This window comes from Lithobates pipiens, unplaced genomic scaffold, assembly GCF_037356315.1.
Source record: "Lithobates pipiens isolate NorthernLeopardFrog02 unplaced genomic scaffold, aLitPip1_a1.2 Scaffold_1, whole genome shotgun sequence".
NCBI lineage: Eukaryota > Metazoa > Chordata > Amphibia > Anura > Ranidae > Lithobates > Lithobates pipiens.
This window is the reverse complement of record NW_027507685.1, coordinates 233,052,423-233,075,779: the sequence shown is the minus strand read 5'-3', so window position 1 is coordinate 233,075,779 and position 23,357 is coordinate 233,052,423. Positions and strand designations below refer to the sequence as shown.

At 44.5% G+C, this 23,357-nt stretch overlaps 1 protein-coding gene across 1 annotated transcript in view; it reads right to left on the bottom strand.

Moving 5' to 3' along the window:
* The window catches only part of LOC143984681 (H-2 class II histocompatibility antigen, A-Q alpha chain), a 31,103-nt gene extending 11,644 nt beyond the window's left edge, over positions 1–19,459 (bottom strand). The window contains exons 1-3 of the mRNA XM_077484657.1: positions 19,303–19,459; positions 7,228–7,473; positions 1,294–1,575 (exon numbers count right to left, since the gene is read on the bottom strand). Of these exons, the coding sequence (XP_077340783.1) occupies positions 1,294–1,575; positions 7,228–7,473; positions 19,303–19,456 (682 nt within the window). The 5' untranslated portion in view covers positions 19,457–19,459. The remainder of the gene's footprint in view (positions 1–1,293; positions 1,576–7,227; positions 7,474–19,302) is intronic.
* Between the last annotated feature and the right edge of the window lie 3,898 nt (positions 19,460–23,357).

Genomic DNA, 23,357 nt, shown 5'->3' with positions numbered 1-23,357 from the left:
GTTAATAAATTCCTGGAAAACTGCTGGGGTATTACAAAGGCCAAAAGGCATTACCAGGTACTTATAATGGCCTGTTCTGGTATTAAACACAGTTTCCACTCGTTGCCCTCTTTAATCCGCACAAGATTGTATGCCCCTCTCAAATCAAGCTTTATGAAAACCGTAGCTCCCTTGAAGCGGTCAAATAACTCTGTAATCAACGGAATCGGGTAGGCATTCTTAATCGTGACACGCTTGAGACCCCCTATAATCAATACAAGGTCTCAGTTCACCGCTCTTCTTCACAAAGAAGAAACCAGCACCAGCAGGAGACAAGGATTTGCGGATGAAACCTCGAGAGTGCATCAGCAACATACTCCTCCATGGCCTTATCCTCCAGGACTGACAAAGGGCAAACCCGGCCACGAGGGGGTATGGCACCAGGTTGAAGGTCAATTGTGCAATCATAAGACTGGTGTGGAGGCAAACTACCGGCTTGATCTTTGTCAAAGACATTGCTAAAATTGCTGTACTCCTCCGGCAGAGAAGAGAGTGAAGAGGTGCACAGGACCTTGGATACCTTCAGGAAGCATGTCTCACTCCATTGTGTTGACCAGGAGAGAACCTCAGCAATGTGTATTTGAATGTGTACTGAATATTATGTGAATATGCAGCAAGTAGGCTTCAGAAACGATACAACCCAGGAAATTCCAGAGATGTGGATGTAATACCCTCTAGTGTGTGCTACTAGTAGTGAGAGTAAGTAAATTGTATTCTGACTCATGTTACACGGTAAGTCTGAAAATGGGTCAGGGCTACAAGTGTTCAGGGCTGGATGACCCAGGAGTGGGTCTGGCAGGGAAGCCCATAAAAGGGCATGGGCCATGCCAGCAAGCGAGTTGATTGGAAGATGGAGAAGCAGTGCTGAGGAGAGGCTGTTGGTGGCCCTTAAGGGACCCCTGCCATTGAGGGGTTTTACCTCAGGCTGGAGCTCAGGAAATCTGGCCTGGAAGGATCCCACCACAGGAGGCAGTTGAAGGGATTCATGCTGGAGAGGCAGCAGAGAGAACAAGCAAAGACGGTGAGTAGATCAGCACAGTGCAGGGACAGACGAGGGAAGAGACTCTCAGCTGTAACATTGCTCTCTTGAAGACCACAGTGTATTTAAAGTATTTTTGGATAAGGTGGAAAAATACATATGTATAAATATAAACATTTTCTAATTATTTAGTGGATTGATAATATCATTTTACTAATCCTTATAGAAATCATGTAATAAATCCACAATATTTGCATCTCTGTCCATAGACTTACCCCAGAAGGTCCTTTTTGGTTCATCCAGGCCCCAGTGCTCCACTTCACATGAGTAAATTTCATTCTTAGTTGGAATGAAGGCCAGATAGATAAACTTGAAGAAAGAGTGATCCTGCCATGGTAGAAAGAGGGTTTCAGTAACCCCCCGGTCTATCTTCGCTCCATTCTTCAGCCAAGTCATGTTCATTACCGGAGGAAAGATGTTTGTCACTGAGCAGATCAAGGTGTTTGGCTCTCCAAGCACTACAGGATGTTCTGGGTACACCCTCACTCTGGGTATAACTGAGAAAAATGAGACAAAGTCATCATGTAGGGCATACATCACAGATGCCGGCTGGCTACACACTGGCCTACCTACTTGTTTTCCATCATCACAGGAGGATTGTTATCTGTGGCCTGGTGACTCTGTGATCATCAGTAGAAAACACGGGTATGGTATGTTTTTTTTTTTTTTTTTTTTTTTTTATATTTGCGACATGCATGATAAGTAAACAAATGTGACTGCTGTCAGGCCTCATTCACATAGGGCTTACTATAGTATATGCCCATGCAGGACTGTGTTTACTCACATGGAGATGTACATGTGTTGCATGCAATCCTGTGCAGGCAGTCCCATTAATGGCAACTGGGATGCAGTGGCTGCATGGACACAACCACTGTGGATGTCATACTGGGAGCAGTAGCTGTGTCTGTACAGCTGCTGTGTATCAATTGACATCAATAGGACTGCCTGCAGAGGGATAAAAAGAACACCTGTGCATCCCTGTGAAGGTAAATACAGTCCTGCAAGGGTGTACGCTATAGTATGTGAATGAGGACTCACTCAAGAAACTGGGCAAGCCATTATACTTTGGAGCCAGGAACTGCCCCAGGGTTACACGCTTTTGGAAAGAAGCAATGTTCAGCTGTAGGCAGCCTGATCAGCACATGGTTAAGAATTTCTGCAAATGAAGTCTGACATTTACATATCTATTTTGCAGAGGAGAATGGGGGAGCATAAGGTGCTTTGTGCTACAAAAGTCTTCCACAAGCAGGCAATAGTGTTACTAGGCTGGAGAAAATATGAGACTGAGGAATAATAATACTGTGCTGTGTGTAAAGAAACAACGTCCATATTGTATTAATTTCTAATGACAATAGTGTACAAAAAAATGGTTGTAATAAAATGAATTAACTACTTCATCAGCTTTTACCCCCTTCATGACCAAAGCATTTTTTGCTATTCAAGACTGTACTACTTTAACTGGTAATTGTACGGTCATGCAACGTTATACCCAAACTAAAGTTATATATTTTTTTCACACAAATAGAGCTTTCTTTTAGTGGTATTTATTTTTTTTATTATATAAATAAAGGCCAAAAATTTCAGAAAAAATAACACCAATATTTTCTACTGTCTGTTATAAAATATATCCAATAAAAAAAAAATCTAATTTTGTTCATAAATCTAGACCAAAATGTATTCTGCTACATGTCCTTTGGTAAAAAAAAAAAAAAAAAAAAAAAAGGCTTGTTTGAAAGTTATAGCGTCTACAAGCTATGGGAAGTGTGTGTGTGTTGTGTGTGTGTGTGTGTATATATATATATATATATATATATATATATATATATATATATATATATATATATATATATATACTGGAATTTACAGAGCTATGACTATATACTGGTAATGGAGGTGATCAGCATCTTATAGTATGATTGTGATAGTGTGGCGAGCAATCTGATGCTAACAGACCTTCACTGGAAGGTACACTACCTAACTGACCCTGACATTAATAGTGATACTAATACAGTGATCAGTGATAATACTGTACACTGTCACTGTACTAATGACACTGGCTGGGATGGGGTTAACATTAAGGGGCAATTAAGGCGTTAACTGTGTGTCCAACAAGTGTAATGCGTGCTGCTTTTCCTTTCTGATCTGGCTGCTATTTCTCCTTGTTTTTTATGGAGAAGAAACAGCCAGATTTCTGTTCTCTGTACAGAGTCCTCTGAGTTTGTAAACACAGGACTCTGTACTGTGATTGGACACAGCTGATCAGCTGGTTTCAGCCATAAATCATTGGCTAACACCTGCTGACAAAATCGCGCCTTGTCCAATTACAGTTTGGGCCAGCAGAGGTCACTCGCATGCTCGCCCCAAACCTGTTTGTTAGCCGAGCCTGCACATTTTTTTTAAGTGGTTAAGTAACATTATGTAAGATAAATCTAAACCCCATCACTAAAATCTCATAAAAGCTTTCAAATGCTGATGCATTTTAGCATCAAGGAGAAGGATCACTATTGGTTGGCAACCCTCCTTGACCACCGTTACAAGGGGTGAGTCTCAGAACTCCTCCTGTCCCCACAGAGGGAGCAGAAGATGAAATCTCTTGAGGAAACCTTAAAAAGGAGTTCATGTAATGCCTTTCCTGACTCTGGTAGGTTGCAGTCTCATGGAAAGCATAGTTTTGAGGCTTCTGTTGGTCAAGAGAGGAGCAGTGGAGAAGTGGGGCGTCTAAGTGATGCATTTGAAAAAAAAAAATGTAGTCCTCGGCGCCCAGGGCTGTCAGCATCAACATCTATTTGCTGATATCACACTACAAATAGCCGCTATTGAAAGAATAGTTTAAGGCTGGGTTCATATCCGTCTGGTGTGTCCTCGTTCACCATTTCAGGTCCGATGTCAGCCCAAATTTTTGGCTGAATTCAGACCTGAAATAGATTAAAAGATGCACAGCATTCCTGTGCATATCACACCAGAGCCGCTGCGGAGATGTGAACAAGCTCCATAGAGAGACGGTCACAGTCTCCTGCTATTGCGAATATTCGCACTAGTGTGAACCCAGCCTTATGCCTTGTCCACACGGTCGGACATTCCCACCACAAAATCCGTCTGATTTTTTTCCGATGGATTTTGGCCTAAACTTGTCTTGCGCACACACTGTCGCACAAAGTTGTCGGAAAATTTGATCGTTCGGAACGAGGTGACGTATAAAAATGTACGACGGGACTACATAGAGACCAGTAGCCAATAGCTTTCGTCTCTAATTTTTTTCTGAGCATGTGTGGCACTTTGTGCATCGGCATTCTCGACACACGATCAGAAAAAGTCAGATCGGATTTTGTTGTAGGAAAACTTTAGATCCAGCTCTCAAACTTTTTCCATCGGAAATTCTGATGGAAAAAGTCCAATAGAGCCCACACACGATCGGATTTTCTGACAACATAATCTGATCTGACTTTTTCTGTCTGAAATTCTGACCATGTGTACAAGGCATTGTGGGGTAGAACTAAGCAATGAGCCATGATTGGATAGTCATCATAACAATGTATAATCATGGCTCTTATAGTGGCTCTGTGCACTGATTGGGCAAAGCTTTCATTGCTTCAGCCAATCAAGGCTTCTAATGCACTGTGTGGTGGTGCAGTGCATTGTGGTCATTCGGATGTTTGCCAAACGAGCAAACAGCCAATGTTTGGCCCAAATTCCTGCTTGTGCTGAACCGTTCGCCCAAATCTAGTTATCAGAAGTGACTCATGCTTATAGCAGAGGAATGAGGCAGAAATTACACTTGGTGCCCTGGATTTAGACAAGTACACACTATAGAGGGATATGCTTTGTTCATATTTCATGTCTGAGGTTTACAACCACTTAAATAAACAGAAAAGGTAATATACAATTTTACTAGTCTATTTTATAATAGAATTGTATATACAGTTCCTATTAGCGCTGCAATCTATCAGTCATATGCATTGGCATGTGCAACCTGGAATATATAAAATAAACTTTTTGTTTTCTATATACAGTGTATGCTGGCATTGCTCCACAGCTCAGTATGCTGGCAAGATGGTTTAGATTACCATCAAAACTGTTTAACCACTTTGCGTCCCCACTATAGCTGAATGACAGCTACAGCACGTACGTTAATTGCCGGAAGGACGTCAATAGAGGTTCTGCCTGCGCTCCCCTGCAGGGGGCAACAGCGCGATCTGTGATCACCGAGTCAATGATACTGATCCCGGCCCCTTACTACGTGATCAGCTGTCAGCCAATGACAGCTGATCGCATGATGTAAACAGAAAATCGGTAAATGGCTTTTTTTTCTCCTCACGCTAACAGTATGAGGAGAAAAAAAAGCCGATCACCGACTTCTGTCAAAGGTCCTGAACAGGAAGAGCCACCTCATCTGTGCCCACCAGTGCCACCTGCCAGTGCATAGTAATGCCGCTCACCAGTTCCACCTTCCTGTGCCGCCTATCAATGCTTCACTGTGTCACCTATCAATGCCCATCAGTGCTGCCAATCAGTGTCACCTAGCAGTGCCACCTATCAATGCCCTTAAGTGCCGCTCATCAGTGCCACCTCATAAGTGCCCACCACTGCCACCTATCAGTGCAGCCTATCAGTGCCCATCAGTGCAGCCTCATCAGCGCATATCAATGAAGGAGAAAAATTACATATTTGCAAAATTTTATAACAAACTATAAAACTGTTTTTTTTTTGTTTTTGTTTTTTCAAAATGTAAAAAAAAAAAAAAAAAAACAGCAGTGATTAAATACCACCAAAAGAAATCTTTATTTGTGTGGAAAAAAATATAAAAATGTCATTTGGGTACAGTGTTACATGACCGCACAATTGCCATTCAAAGAGTGACAGCTCTGAAAGCTGAAAATTGGCCTGGGCAGGAAAGGGGTTTACATACCCAAGTGGTTAAATATGCATCACCCAAGGATCTATTTGTAGCTTTAGTGATTGGCCTCTAAAATTTAAAGTTTAAAGGAAATGTGTATTTTATTTTTAATAAGATAAAAGGTATATTGATATGCCCTGTTTAGCACGTGCCAGGTAGTATGTGGTGATAACTCTGTAGATCCACATTACAGCCTTGCTGTGAAACAGACCGGAATTGGTAGTGATATCAGTTTACACTTATTGCAGACTTAAGGCCCGTACCCACTATAGGATGATCGGAAGTAAAATTTCATACAACATACGATCGGTCGAGGCTTAAAGACAGAGATGGGACACACCACCAACCTCTCTACCAAAGGAGATCTGGCTGTATAAAGGTTACCAACAGACATGCAGGTAGTGTTGAGCTTCTTTACTAAAAGCCCTTTATGCTTTGAGAAATGGGCATAACAAATACATCCTAATAAATATTTATTTGTAAAATTAGGATGGTATAGAAATAATTAAATTATAAAATACATTTTTTTAAATATGTAAAAACTTTCCATAAATGCATTTGCATAGAGAAATTGGTTGTTCATGATACTGATTGCATAAAATAAACTCTAGGATTTGTATATACAGAACTTACTGATTATTTCTGCTGGCCATACATGGATCAGAATTCAGCCGGTTCAGCAAGTACCAGCCAAATTTCGATCCATGTATAGGCAGGCTGGTTATATACAAGTCGATCCATCAACCAGTCTGTCAGGTTTTTCCAAACAATCATTGTTGCAGGCAATAGCATTGTATTCTAATGGAAGGGAAGTCTCCCTGCTGTCAAAAAAAATACCACAGCGGGAGAGATTCCCCCATTTGAGTTTGTGGATGGGAGAATCAGCTATTTTTTTTTCAACCTTCTGGTTAAAAGAAAAAGAAAAAACATGTATGGCCAGCCTCTGTTTGGGCACAAAAAAAGCCATGTTTCATATAACACACTTAGGACTGCAATTTAGCTCTGAGACATTGCACTTACCTGTGGGAGGTGATCACATTATTTATGTAGCTTGTACAGTTATGCCCATAAAGATATTAAAACCCTAACCCAATTAAATTTATTTTTGCTTAATATTTTGAAACAATTTCTAAGTGAAACATAAATGCAAAGCAAACAATGACATACACAATATTATGTACAAGTCACAAGGAAACAACATACAGAAGAAGAGTGTAGCAGAAATGTGCTGCATATTGTGAAATTGGGTCCTTACCTATGGTTGCTGGGGTGTTGTTTGTCCGCTTCATCAATGTATCTAAGTTGAATTTTCCTACATTCATATTTTGCAGAGCATTCTGTACATCAAAGGATGTCTTTTTCTCTAAGCCAGGGAGAGTCCATACTACCTGCTTACTATCCAGATCCACATGGAACAACTCATTGCCACTGTAATCAATTAAAAATTCCCCTGTTGGCTTCTGAGTTTGGACCATGGTTGCACCAAAATCAAAGTAATCCACTGAAAGAGAAACAGAAATAAATGAGACATGAAAAGTAAGACATTCACCAACAAACTATACTCCCATGTTTACACCCCTCAGGAGTACCAGGCAGACCTATAAAAATCATCATGCCTAGTTGAAGCACTTATCAAAGTTAATCCATCAAATGTAAAACATTCATCTGACATGCATAAGTAGTTTTTGAAATAGTCTAGGTTGTCCTCCTAAATGCACAAACTAAATCCATGTAGGAAAATCTATCATAAATTTAAAATTTGCACCGCTTTGCCCCGCTTGCTTTCCAGGCTCCGGTTGCTCATCTGCGGGCCCAGGAGTTACATTGCGGGTTCCAGCAGATGGAGGGGAAGGATCCCCCTTCTTGTTGTGACCAGGAAAGCGATGTCTATGATGTCACTTCCGGGTCAGCCTCTTCGTGTCCTCGGCTAGCTTAGCCAGGAAAGCATGTCTTGCAATGCGATCTGCGATGTGATGAATAAAAAAATAAAGTTACACCCAAGTACATAAAATCCCCCCCCACAAAAAATATGAGGACCCCTCTCCCCCACAGATACCCACGTACAAACATAAATGCATGCATCGGGGGCCGCCTACATGTGAAAACGTTGATTGCGACACACGTTACATATCGCCGCACACCCCAGAGTGAGAACAATAATTCTAACACAAGACCTCCTCCGTAACACTAAACTGATACCAATGGGGTTTTTTGAAGCGCTGCCTATAGAAAATATATGGTACTGAAGTTTTCACTGGCAAGCACAAATCTAAGATTTGACATGTTGGGTATTTACTCGGTGTAACCTCATATTTTACCAAACATTTGGGTAGTTTATTGCATTTGTTTGCCCTAAAAAAAATTTTTACTGACATTTTGCATTTCCTTGACCTTTGCGGTAATATCTACTATTTTATTCTCTAGGGTGTCTGCTTTCAGAAAATATATAATGTTTGGAGGTTTTGTGTAATCAGGCCTAAAATGATTTTTTCAATCTGTGCAAAAAATGCAGTGAAAGGGTTAAAGTGTATTTTGTTTCAAAAGAATTTGGGTTTGAAAAACCGCTGCCCAAATACTGCGTAACATAGAAAATTGCAACACCCACCATTTTATTCTCTGGGGCCTCTGCTTAAAGAAATATATAATATTTGGGGGTTCTAAGTAAGTTTCTAGCAACAAAGAAAGCTGATTTTTACATATCTGTGAGAAGTGTGATAATAGACCTGGTCTTCAAGTGGTTAAACTTTATGTATGTTAAAAAAAAAACTGACAATCACAGCCACAAACTCTGTAAATTCCCTCTATGAATTCTACTTTCTAATAGCATTTCCCCCCCATACTCTGTCTGACCTACACACTGACCCTCTTGGATATTTATTATGCCTTATTCTTATGATTACTTCTTTGACATTTCTCAATACTAAACTATTCCTTACTCCATCTAGTGGCCGATAAAGAATATTTCTAAGTGGATGACACTATACCAGCCATCCTAGTTTGCAGCATCAATCCCACCAAGCCAGGCAAGGGCTCTGTGCGCATGCTGATAGCTTCCTGATCCACAGTGGTGTGGCTTTCCACCATCCAGCTCAGTGGCCCTTGGTTTTAACAATTTCACCTCTGTAGTGCTTCCCAGAGACTGTTATGTAAGTCTACCAGTGGAATTTTTAATTCATATTACATAGTAGACTATTGAAGTTGGGATACAACAGTCTTTTTGAGTGCCGTATGGCAATTTATTTCATGTTTTGGTCATCCAATTTTGTGGGAATGTCTAATGCCTCATACACACGATTAACCGTACAGTAAGTGGAAATTCTGTAGACTAAGGGGGGCTGTGCAGACTCTGATGTAAGGGGGCTCTGTGCGGACTCTGATGTAAGGGGGCTCTGTGCGGACTCTAATGTAAGGGGGCTCTGTGCGGACTCTGATGTAAGGGGGCTCTGTGCGGACTCTAATGTAAGGGGGCTCTGTGCGGACTCTAATGTAAGGGGGCTCTGTGCGGACTCTAATGTAAGGGGGCTCTGTGCGGACTCTGATGTAAGGGGGCTCTGTGCGGACTCTAATGTAAGGGGGCTCTGTGCAGACTCTGATGTAAGGGGGCTCTGTGCGGACTCTGATGTAAGGGGGCTCTGTGCGGACTCTAATGTAAGGGGGCTCTGTGTGGACTCTAATGTAAGGGGGCTCTGTGCGGACTCTAATGTAAGGGGGCTCTGTGTGGACTCTAATGTAAGGGGGCTCTGTGCGGACTCTAATGTAAGGGGGCTCTGTGTGGACTCTGATGTAAGGGGGCTCTGTGCGGACTCTAATGTAAGGGGGCTCTGTGCGGACTCTAATGTAAGGGGGCTCTGTGTGGACTCTAATGTAAGGGGGCTCTGTGTGGACTCTAATGTAAGGGGGCTCTGTGCGGACTCTAATGTAAGGGGGCTCTGTGTGGACTCTGATGTAAGGGGGCTCTGTGCGGACTCTAATGTAAGGGGGCTCTGTGTGGACTCTAATGTAAGGGGGCTCTGTGCGGACTCTGATGTAAGGGGGCTCTGTGCGGACTCTAATGTAAGGGGGCTCTGTGCGGACTCTAATGTAAGGGGGCTCTGTGTGGACTCTGATGAAAGGGGGCTCTGTGCGGACTCTAATGTAAGGGGGCTCTGTGCGGACTCTGATGTAAGGGGGCTCTGTGTGGACTCTGATGAAAGGGGGCTCTGTGCGGACTCTAATGTAAGGGGGCTCTGTGCGGACTCTGATGTAAGGGGGCTCTGTGGACTTTGATGTAAGGGAGCAGGGGGCTGGAGGAGCTGGAGATCTGCACAGTGAGCAAAGAGTAAAATGGGGGACACTGTGATTAGAGAGAAAAGGGGGGCATGATTGCAGAGGCACTGTAATTGGGGGCTATTATTGCTAGGGGAACTGTAATATAAAGGGGACTGCACTGTAAAGGGGCACTGTAATTACTACAGTGCCCCTTTACAGTGTATTTCTCTTTATATCACAGTATCCCCTGTACATTACAGTGTGGAGGACCGACTCTATGAATATCCTTTCACCAGCCACTCCCCCGAAAAACGCCTACTGCCCCCCCCCCCATGGGCCCTTGGAAAAATTGCCTGCTCAGTCTAAAATGCCGGGGCCTATTTTTTTGTCTCAGTCTGGGCTTGGGGCTTGGCTACCATGCAAGGACAGGCATGAACTGAGCACAGCAAACAGGTACAGTTGACAGACAAACAGAGTTGTCAGTGACAGTCTGAGTTCTGAGAGTATGCAATATCCACTCTGAGGTTGCCAATGAGGGAATCCAAGCTATCAGGCAAAGCTATGTACCCCTACTCATTCTAGGGGGACAGGGTCTGGGGGTCCCCTTGTTAAAGGGGACTTCCAGATTTCGATAAGCCCCCCACTGGCATTGTTGTGGGGAAGAGGCCTTTGTCCTAAATCAAAGCACCCCACCATGTTGAGGGCATGTGGCTTGGTCTGCTCTGTGATGACCTAAGGTGAATAACTCGGGCGGCACAGTGGTGTAGTGGTTAGCACTCTCACCTAGCAGTAAGGAGGGTCGCTGGTTCAAATCCTAACCACGACACTACCTGCCTGGAGTTTGCATGTTCTCCCTGTGCCTGCGTGGGTTTCCTCCGGGTGCTCCGGTTTCCTCCCACAATCCAAAGACATGCAGGTAGGTTAATTGGCTTCTGTCGAAAATTGGCCCTAGTATATGAATGGGGACCTTGGATTGTAGGCTCTTTGAGGGTAGGGACTAATGTGAGTGTGCAATGTACAGGGGTGATTGTAGACACTCACTCAGGTTGAACTGGATGGACTGGTGTCTTTATTCAACCTTACTAACTATGAAACTATGAAACTATGAAACTCTACACCAAGTTCACTATATGGACCATGTATGTATTTGTACATGTTGATAATATCCCCCCTTAATCTCCTCTTCTTAAAGGGGTCGTAAAGGTAAAAGTTTTTTCACCTTAATGCATTCTATGTATTAAGGTGAAAAAAACAACTGACAGTGCCGGCCCCCCCAGCCCCCCTGTTTTACTTACCTGACCCCTCGAAAGTCTCACGTTCGCCCCCGACGTCCTCTTCGCCACTCAGCCTGGCTGCTGATTGGCTGGAGTGGATGGATTGAAAGCAGCGCAGCCATTGGGGTGGGGCCGAGTGATACAGTGAGCGGCTATAGCCGCCGGCTCTATCACGAGAGCGCACCCGTAACTGCTTCTCACCATGTGAGGGAGCTCGCATGAACGTGAGAAGTACTTGCGGGGGGAAGCAGAGACAGCTGCAGAGGGACCCCCAGAAGACCAGGTTTGGGGCCACTCTGTGCAAAACGAGCTGCACAGTGGAGGTAAGTATAACATGTTTGTTATTTAAAAAAAAAAAAATTCTCTTTACAATCCCTTTAAGAGAAAATAAATTCAGTTCCTCTAATATTACCTCATAGCTGAGCTCCTTCATGCCTCTTATCAGTTTGGTTGCCCTTCTCTGCACTTTCTCCAGTCCCCCGATATCCTTTTTGAAAACTGGTGCCCAAAACTGAACTGCATATTCCAGATGAGGTCTTACTAATGATTTGAACAGGGGCAAAATGATATCTCTCTCTGGAATCCATACCTCTCTTAATACAAGAAAGGATTTTTCTCACTTTAGAAACTGCAATTTGGCATTGCATGCTATTATTAAAGTCTAAATTCACCTTTTCAGGCAGAATTCACTTTTCATAATACATAGAAGTCTCTTCTACTCAAGCCGTCCCATTTGTTCTTATCTCTCACCTAGTCCATGGAAGTTTTAAGGCTGGCTTCACACTATTTGCGGAGCAGCTCGCAGTAGGGGTCCAGTGCCACCCCGTGCCCTGTTTCAGGGGTGAATCGGGTCCCAATTTTTGCTGTATTTGGACCTTAAAAAGGAGCCAAAGATGCACAAGACCCTTCTGCAGTGCGCTCTGTGGCTGCCCCGGAGGAGTGTAAACAGGCCCCATTAAGAGCCTGTCACAGTCTCCTGTCATGTGAATTGGATGCTGGGAAATCCTTTATCCAGACAGGCAGGCCCTTGCATTACATAAAAAATATGAAACAGCGCTGGCAACATATATTATTCAATACTCACCATGGTGATTAGTGCCATATAAATCAATGTGTTTGTGCCATACAAAATCAAAATGCAACAAAATTATATACAATATAATATGCACAAATCTATAAAGTGTTCGGTGCTTATATGAATAAAAAAGTGCTCCAAACTCTGCAAAATGTGAGGCGACTCCCCCTTCAGTGACCCCACATCATATAGTTGGCAACATTGTAAAAAAAAAATTGGGGACACTTTTTTGGCAGTAGGCGGAGCAGTGGTATAATTAGGGGGCGGGGCATGCGGTTATAAGTGTGGCATAGGAAAAGGTAAAGTGCAGGGCGCCGCGGCAAAATATGGGCGTGGTTTATGGAAAATAGTGGGTGTGGCTTACATGGGCGTGGCTCAAAGGGGTGTGGTTAGAGTCTGAGATGAATGCAGGATGGAGAGGGAAAGGAGGGGGGGGAGGGAAAGGAGGGACAGCAGCCCCCCGATCCTACACCACAATAGCAATATGTGTTTTCCAGAGTTTGACAATCAGCAGATAAAGATACTCCAAATACCTGGTGTTAGCGCTTCAATCATCCCGGAGCCATGATTGTTATGGTGTCAGGATGATTGAAGCGCATTATTTCTATTATAACATTGTAATATGAAATGAAATCATTCAACTCACCATAATGCTTATGAAATCAGAATCAGTAGGAGCCCTGAGTGCATCACTAGCCACGTTGCCTGCCACTAAATTCCATCAGGTATCCCAAACAGAGTCTGTCCTTACATCAGGTGCTCAATCAGAGGTACCTTCCTCACATCTGTGTCCATCAGCGGAGCCCCTCCTTACATCTGGTGCCCCTCTGACATCCACAGACCGCCCCCCCCCCACATACTCCACAGACCGGCCCCCACATACTCCACAGACCGGCCCCCACATACTGCACAGACCGGCCCCCGCATACTGCACAGACTGGCCCCTGACATCCACAGACTGGCCCCCGACATACCACTGGCCCCCACATCTCCAGACTGGCCCCCACATCCACAGACTGGCCCCTGACATACCACTGGCCCCGACATACCACTGGCCCCCAACATCCACAGACTGGCCCCCAACATCCACAGACTGGCCCCCACATCTCCAGACTGGCCCCCACATCTCCAGACTGGCCCCCACATCTCCAGACTGGCCCCCGACATTATCATACCACTGGCCCCCGGCATCCGACTGGCCCCCGCCCCGACATCCACAGTGACAGACTGGCCCCCGACATATACCACTGGCCCCCGACATCCGACTGGCCCCCGCCCCGACATCCACACAGTGACAGACTGGCCCCCGACATTATCATACCACTGGCCCCCGACATCTGACTGGCCCCCGCCCCGACATCCACAGTGACAGACTGGCCCCCGAAATGCCGCCGTTACCGCACGGAGACTTTGAACTGTAGCGCCGCCCACTGCACTTTACACACACACACTGGCAGCGGGGGTGGGCGGCGCCACAGTTTCTCTATTGAAGACCAATTTCTGGTCTTCTTATAAATGGCGACATTGTCTCCGCCGGCCGCGGACCTCTAGCGGCCGGCGGCAAAAAAACGGGTAATTCAATTTCCCGGGACAAACCGAATTTCCCAGGACAAAATTAATTTGGGACAAATGTCCTAATCCTGGGAATGTCCCGGGAAATTTGGGACAGTTGGCAACTATGACATCATGGCATTAATCACCATGATGTGTGTTAAATAATATATGCTGCCAGCGCTGTTTCATATTTTCGATCACTTTTAAAGTGGTTGTAAACCCTTACAAACCACTTTGACCTACAGGTAAGCCTAGATTAAGGCTTACCTGTAGGTCCAAGAAATATCTCCCAAACCTATACGGTTTAGGAGATATTTGCCCGAAGACAGGCACCGCTATCTACGGCGCATGCGCCGTAGACAGCGGCGCACAAGCGCACTGAGCGGGGCATCGTCGATGACGGCAATGCCGCGAGTCTCGGCTCCCGTCATCGCTGCTCCGGCGAATCACAGCGCCGGAGCAGCGAGACCCACTGAGACCCACCAAGAAGATGGACGCTCGGAACTACAGGGGACAGAGGTGACGTCGCTGGCTCCTGTGTCAGGTAAGTGACACATAATGGACTACTATGCGATGCATAGTAGTCCATTATGCTTTGCCTTTGCAGGGAATGAAAGAGGAAGTAAACTCATCAGGGTTTACTTCCTCTTTAAGGTTAACCTTTGCACAGCAGCTGCAGTTTTGTGTATATTTTTTATTTATCTTTATTTAGTACTTTAGCATGAGTTTTGAAAATTTTCCTTGCATTACATAGTTAATGGAAGATCTAAAGGAGATTATACAATCAGATTTTATAGTGTAAGGTGAGCTTTACAGAATTACAGGTAATTTTGTTTGCTTTATTTTAACTGACAATTGCGTGGTCCTGAGACACTGTACCCAAATAAAATTTATGTCCTTTTTTGCCACAAACAGAGCTTTCTTTTAGTGGTATTTGATCACCTGGGACTGTGACATCATAAGGGGCGGGGCCACTATGTGACATCACCCAGTGACCCTGGCCCTTATGCCTATATATGTCGCCGCGCAATGTGTCCCTGGCATTACAGCGGGAGAGAGCGTTGTATCACCATCGGAAGAAGGAAGAAGAAGAAGAAGGTGGCGGCGATGGCGAACGAGAAGACCGGGCCAATGCTAGTAAAAGAGCTGGAAGAAGATAGCGGAGGAGCCCGGCAGAAGAACCAAAGAGCAAGAGAAGAGGCCGGAAAGTGCAGAGAAGTCGGAAGAAGACCCCCGGACAGCGACGACGACGTAGGAGAAAACCGGGCTCCCCTGCTAGCAAAAGAGCGGCAAAAGAGCAGAAGATAGTGGAGGAGCCCGGCGAGAAGACCCCCGAAGTCGGAAGAAGACCCCCGGAGCTGCCTAATAAACTACTTTAAAATCCCTGTGTTGTGTGTTTTTTTATTACCACTTTATCCCCCCAGGTGAATGGGTAGGGGTACGATGTACCCCATACTCATTCACATAGGGTGGGGGGCTCCCGGATTCTGATAAGCCCCCTGCCCATATACCCCAACAACCAACGGCCAGGGTTGTCGGGAAGAGGCCCTTGTCCTCATCAACATGGGGACATGGTTCTTTGGGGTGGGGTGGTACGGTTCAGGAGGGGGGGGGCGCTCGCTTGTCCCCACCCCCTTTCCTGACCGGCGGGGCTGCGTGCTTGGATAAGGGTCTGGTATGGACTTTGGAGGGACCCCCATGCTGTTTTTTCGGCGTAGGGGTTACCCTTAAAATCCATACCAAGCGACAGGGTTAGCAAGGTGTCAATCTCGCCGATGGAGGCGGCGACATTGACTTCCTTCTCTAGTCCAGTCGTACCTGAAGTCACGTTCAAAATGAACGGACTTTACTCCGTGTGTGGGCAAGTCTGTTCATTTGGAAAGTCCAGCGCACTAGCACACAGAAGAGCGGATTGTCCGCTGGAAAGCTGAGACCGGCGGACAATTTTGAGTCAAGTCTTCTTTCAAAGTGGGAAGAAAAAGTCCGCCGGAGCCCACACACGGTCGAATTGTCCAGCAAACTCCACCGGATAGTCCGATTGTGTACGCGGCATAACTGACACCTTTTGGCGACCAGTGACACTAATAGAGTGATCAGTGCTAATAAGCACTGTCACTGTACTAATTACACTGTCTGGGAAGGGGTTAACATCAGGGGCGATCAAAGGCTTAAATGTATGCCTAGGTTGTGCTTATTCACTGTAGGGGAGGTGCTATGTCTTCCCTTCTGACAGAACAACAATATGCCTTGTTAACATGGGCAGATTGTCGTTCTGCCTGTGCCCTGTACACTTGGCGGGTGCCGGAGGAAATCGACTCTGTGGTACCTGCTGCTGGGCTCCCCCTATGTACAATCACAATGGGAGTGGGTCACCGATGGCACACATGTGCGCCCCAGGCCCAGAAGTGTTAGATCACGTACCAGGTACGCAGTATACAGTATGTGCGGTGAACAGTCGTTAGCTAGTTAAAGCGGTTGTATACCCGCTGAAGTTTTTTTTTTTCCTGACCTGCAAAGGAAAAGGCATAATGAGCTAGTATGCACCGCACAAAATTTCACGCATGCTCGGAATCAAGCAGAAGAGCCACACTGGCTATAGAACTTCATTTTTCACAGCTCGTCGTACGTGTTGTACGTCACCGCATTCTTGACGTTTGGAATTTCCAACAAAATTTGTCTGACCGTGTGTATGCAAGACAAGTTTGAGCCAACATCCTTTGGAAAAAAATCCATGGATTTTGTTGTCGGAATGCGCGATCGTGTGTACACGGCATTAGCCTGTAGGGTTCAATATTGAGTTGGCCCACCCTTTGCAGCTTCAACTCTTCTGGGAAGGCTGTCCACAAGGTTTAGGAGTGTGTCTATGGGAAGGTTTGACCATTCTTCCGGGAGCACATTTGTGAGCTCAGGCACTGATGTTGGATGAGAAGGCCCGGCTCGCAGTCTCTACTCTAATTCATCCTAAAGGTGTTCTATTGGGTTGATGTCAGGACTTTCTTCAGGAATGTCTTTATGGACCGTGCTTTGTGCACTGGTCCACATTATTTGGTGGAGGGGGGATTATGGTGTGGGGTTGTTTTTCAGGGGTTGGGCTTGGCCCCTTAGTTCCAGTGAAGGGAATTCTTAAAGTGTTTGTAATCCCCCCAAAAAATATATATACATATCCTGGTCCCTTAAAGCATATTACACAGCACAGTGGTTGTGCTGTGTAATCTGCCCCACACCAAACTGTAAACCCCCCCACCTGGCACTTCCTGTATGCCCTCTCTAAACAGGCCACAAAAATCAGGGCTTCTCCGCCCTAATCACTGTGGTCAAAGTACGCCCCTCCATCATACGTATCTGTCCCCTCTGCTCTCCTCTCCCCCCTCACCCCCTCCTTCCTGCCTGTCATCTCCCGCTGTGTCTGTCTCCTCTCCCCATCCCCTCCCCCCCGCTATTCTTTTAATATAAAAACTTTAAATTATCACTGCCAGTCTCTCTATTAGAGGCTGGCATAGCACACTATGTCCGGAGTTTTAAAAAACTAGTGTTCTAAATACCCAATTTGAGCTGTCTTCAGGCCAGTCACGTGACTTGCGGCCGATTTTACAGCTCCCATACAGGGCTTCTGCGGAGAAGACGAGCGGCTATGTCTGATGTCAGAGGGAGATCACGGCCCCTCCCGCAGAAGAAAACCATCAGAGCTGTAAAGCTGCCATGAGTGATGTGACTGGCCTGAAGACAGCTGAAATTAGGTATTTAGAACACTCGTCGTTTAAAACTACTGACATAGTATGCTATGCCAGCCTCTAATAGAGGGGCTGGTATCGTTTTATATAGCTGGGCTAATACCAAGACATTTTGGACAATTTCATGCTCCCAACTTTGTGGGAACAGTTTGGGGATGGCCCCTTCCTGTTCCAACGTGACTGCACACCAGTGCACAAAGCAACGTCCATAAAGACATGGATGAGTGAGTTTGGGGTGAAGGAGGTTGACTGGCCTGCACAGAGTCCTGACCTCAACCCGACAGAACACCTTTGGAATGAATTGGTGCGGAGACTGCAAGCCAGGCCTTCTCGTCCAACATTAGTACCTGACCTCACAAAGGCACTTCTGGAAGAATGGTCAAACATTCCCATAGACACACTCCTAAACCTTGTGGACAGCCTTCCCAGAAGAGTTGAAGCTGTTATAGCTGCAAAGGGAGGGTCAACTCAATACTGAACCCAACGGACTAAGACTAGGATGCCATTAAAGTTCATGTGCGTGTAAAGGCAGGTGTCCCAATACTTTTGGTAATATCGTGTATGCGTGAGGTGGTCATATAGGAGATGAGGAGCCATGTACCCTGCAAAAAAATTACATTAGAGTTAAAACTTTTTGGTTAATTTTGTGAGTAGGGAAAGGTTCAAACCACTGTCACTCCAAAGTTATGAAAATCATCTCTAAACAGTTGTCACAATTCTAAGGGGGTTATTTACTAAATCTGAAGAGTGCAGGATCTGGTGCAACTCCGCATAGTAACCAATCCGCCTCCAGGTTTTATTGTCAAAGCTCAATTAAACGACCTGCAGTTAGAAGCTGATTGGCTACCATGCACAGTTGCCCCAGTTTCTGAGTGCACCAGTTTTAGTAAATCCACCCCACAGTGTTCTAAATAGAAGACTTCCTCTTTATTCCTGTTTTGGCGACAACACAAAATTTTGGATTTCTATCTCGTTTACCCTCAATGGAAGTGGTCACCGGGACAAACTAAGAAAGTAAATATTACCAGCACAGCACTGACATAATAAAAATCTGACAAGGGTTTGAACCTCTCATCACTTTATACACAACAAAAAAACGCAATGGGGGTTATTTACGAAAGGTAAAATCCACTTTGCACTACAAGTTCACTTGCAATCTCACTGCAAGTACACTTGGAAGTAAAGTCGCTGTAGATCGGAGGAAGACATGCAAGGAAAATAAAAAAAACAGCATTTTAGCTTGCACATGATTGGATGATTTTAGATCTACCCCTTAGATTTACAGCGACTGCACTTCCAAGTGCACTTATAGTGCAAAGTGGATTTGCCTTTCGTAAATAACCCCCGGTGTTTACATCCTGACAAAATATAAAAATGAAAGTAGAGTATATGTAGCACATTTGGCTAAATGCTGTAAATAAAGATATAGAAACAAAATTGTACAATACCCTCAACAGACTGGCAGACTCTTATCACCAGCAGCAAACTGGACAGACACAGGACAATCATGGTCACAGAGCAAATGTTTCTCATCCAAAGCGATCCAGTTAGTGAGACGTAAATATGTACTTCGCTCGCTGGTTTTCTCTTTCTGATGACCATAGGGGAGGGTAGAAACTAAAATCACTTTCACCAGCCAATCACAAATAAAATAGATTTCTCCTCACTGTTACTAGGTAAAGCTTCTATTTCTTATTACAGAACACATTGACTTTCACAATACTGCCTATGGCAGCAATAAGAATGATGAAGTTCATGCCTTTTAATTGATAATAGTAAATGACCATAATTCTGCAACTGATCTGCTTAGATTAATTACCAGTGAAGGTTTTGAAAACAACATCATCAGGTGTAATAACCTTGTTTTAAAAAGTTATCTTTTTCCTTTATCTTCATTTGTACTGTTTAGGCTGGGTTCACACTGCTGCGGGGGGAGATCCGGATGTGATTCGCACGGCACTGCAGTGCGAATCACATCCGATCTCCGTAGCGATGCGAGTTCAGCCATACAGATAGTATGGCTGAATTCGCATCGCTCCCGCAGCAAACTCGCACGGGACCCTTTTTTTGGTCCGCAACAGAATCGGATCGCATGGGTGTTCACACCATGCGATCCGATTCCTGTGCGAGTCGGCAGATCGCACTGCGATATGCGGACGGATCTGGGGGTGTCATTAACATATCATTGACACTCCCAGCCGTTCGCATAGGGCAGTGTGAACTGCCGGAGGGAGTAATGCGATGCGGGAAAACGCCGCAGATTTGCGGCGTTCCCGCATCGCAGCAGTGTGAACCCGGCCTTATATATGAAAGCAATATATTGAATTATTGAAAAAATTAATAAATAGGTATATGTAAACAAGGCAGCTGGTCTAGTGGCAGCCACTCTATTAGGGGCCCCCCTAATCCATGCACCCAGCCCCTAATCTACATGCGGGGTGCCTGATGCATGGATTTCAGTGTTTTTTTGGGGGGGGGTTTTTTAAGCACATGATTAGAGCCTGAAGCTCTAATTGGCTTCAAAAAAGGGTGGACCCTGAGCCCACCCAGTTGTGTGACAATAGCAAATTGGTTTGTTTGCCATACTCTCATTCCCCCCACCACAAAATGGAGCACCAACCGCCACTGTAGAGCACTATTATGGCTGCACAAAAATATAACTAGTGAATGATGGCATTAAAGAGGAAGTTAATCCAGAAAAAAATAAAAATAAACCCGGAAAGGCATAGGCATAATGAGCTAGTATGCATAGCATACTAGCTCATTATGAATAACTTACCTGAGATCGAAGCCCCCCCGAATCGGTCCTTGTTCTTCATCTCCGCCGCTGTCATGTATCCTGGAGTGACTTCTGGGTTTCGCGGCTCCAGTGCTGTGAATGGGCGGAGCTGCGATGATGTCCCTCCAGCGCTTGCGCGCGGGAGCCGTCAGTGACGGCATGTTCGCCTTCACTTGCGGCACACCTTCACTTACAGAGCGCAAGAGCCATAGACAGCAGTACCCTTTTTTTGGAAAATATCTCCTTAACCTTGTAGGTTAAGGAGATATTTCTTGGACCTACAGGTAAGCCTTAAAGCGGTAGTAAACCTGCTGAAAAAAATAAAAATTTTCATACCTGCAAGGGAAAAGGCATAATGAGCTAGTATGCACTGCATACTAGCTCATTAGGAAATACCTTAGAATGAGGGCCCGACATCTCGCCCGATCCACACCGAGGGACCTGACATGTTCCCTCTGCGTGTCTTCCGGATATCGCGGCTCCGGTGCTGTGAGTGGCCGGAACGGTGATATCGTCATTTCCGGCAGGGTCCGGCATCTACCGAGCTTCCAGACAAGAAACCCCTGTGCGCATGCGCTGCTGCAATCAGCGGCTCATTGCCAGGGGAATATCTCCTAAACCTTACAGGCTTGGGAGATTTTTTTTGACCTACAGGTAAGCCTTATTATAGGCTTACCTGTAAGTAAAAGTGAAAAAAAAGACTGTACTACCGCCTTAATTTAGACTTAACTGTAGGTCAAAGTGGTCTGTAAGGATTTACAACCACTTTAAAAATACTACTAATACTAAAACACAAAATAATGTACTCTCTGCTGTAAGTTTTAACCACTTGCCCTCCAGAAGGTTTACCCACCTTAACAACCAGGCCTTTTTTGCTATATTGCACTGCGTTACTTTAACTGACAATTGCGCAGTCGTGCGACAATGTACCCAAATAAAATTGATGTCCTTTATTCCCCACAAATAGAGATTTCTTTTGCTGGTATTTGTTCACCTATGCGGTTTTTTATTTTTTTGCACTATAAACAAAAAAAGACCACCAATTTTGAAAAAAAATAATAATATTTCTGACGATCTGCTATAAAACATATCAAATAAAAAAAAAATGAATTTCTTCATCAATTTAGGCCAATATGTATTCTGCTAAATGTTTTTGGTAAAATCCCAATAAGCGTATATTCATTGGTTATAAAAACAAAAGTTATAGCATCTACAAACTATGGGATAGATTTATGGAATTTTTTACTTTTATTTTTTTTACTAGTAATGAGGACGATCAGCGACTTATAGCAGGGCTGCAACATTGTGGTGGACAAATCGGACACTAAATGACACTTTTGGGGACCAGTGACACTAATACAGTGATCAGTGCTAAAAATATGCACTATCACTGTAATAATGACACTGGCATGGAAGGAGCTAACATCAGGTGTCAATAGGGAGTGCTTGCTAACTGTGTGAGGGAAGCTTGTACTGTGGTAAGGCAGAGATCTGTGTTCCTGCTTAGCAGGAACACTGGATCACTACCTTCCCTACTAACAGAACAGCAATCTGCCTTGTTTACAATCGGAAGGTCCGGGCAGACATCGCGTTTCTGCCAGACTGGCTGATTGGCTCCCGCTGTGTCTAAGCACAGTGGAAGCGGGTCGCCGGTGTAGCGCATGTGCGTCCCAGATCCGGAAGTGCAGGATCACGTACACTTTGCGTATATATACAGTATACAATTGGCAAGAGGTTAACTCTTTCACACTTAAGCCCATTTCTGACATTTGCTGCTTACAAGGTAAAATCCATATTTTTTTGGTAGAAAATTACTTAGAACTCCCAAACATTATATATATTATTTTAGCAGAGACCCTAGAGAATAAAATGGTGATCTTTGCAATATTTTATGTCTCACTGAATTTGTGCAGCGGTCTTTCAAATACATTTTTGGGGGAAAAAAGCCACTTTCATGAATTAAAAAAAAAAACAGTAAAATTAGCCCAATTATTTTGTATAATGTGAAAGATGATGTTAAGCCGAGTAAATTAATACATAACATGTCATGCTTTGAAATTGAGCACACTCAAGGATTGGCGATAAACTACGGTCCCTAAAAATCTCCATAGGCAAAGACTTAAAAAAATTTAATGGTTACCAGGTTAGAGTGACCGAGGATATCTTTTTCTAGAATTATTTATCTCGCTCTGGCGATCGCGGCGATACCTCACATGTGGGATTTGAACACTGTTTACATTTGCAGGCACGGCTTACATATGCATTTCCTTTGCTGCATGAGCATGTGTTTTTCTTATTTACTTTATTTCTAAAAAAAAATTACTGTCCCTTTAATAAAATTAAATAAATCTGATCAGTTTCATTGTTGTCACAAGGAATGTAAACATCCCTTGTGACAGAAAAAGGTAGCACAGGTACTCTTGTGGAGGGATCGGGGGTCCAAAATCCCCAAATCCCTTCTTTGCACTTAAAAGTATTCAGATCGCCAAAAACGGCGATTCTTAATACTGTAAAAAAAATTTAATCGGTGCCATTGGCAACCAATTAAACCAGAAGTGACATCGCTTCCGGAATTTTAGATTTAGATAAATCCGACTTCATTTAGGTCTCCGCCTAGCCAGCGGAAGCGTCGGCTGGATACTCAGGCCTCCTAGTGGAACAGGAGGCTCGGGAAGAGCGATGGAAGGCGGAGAATAACAGCCAGGTGTCTTTTAGCCACATCGG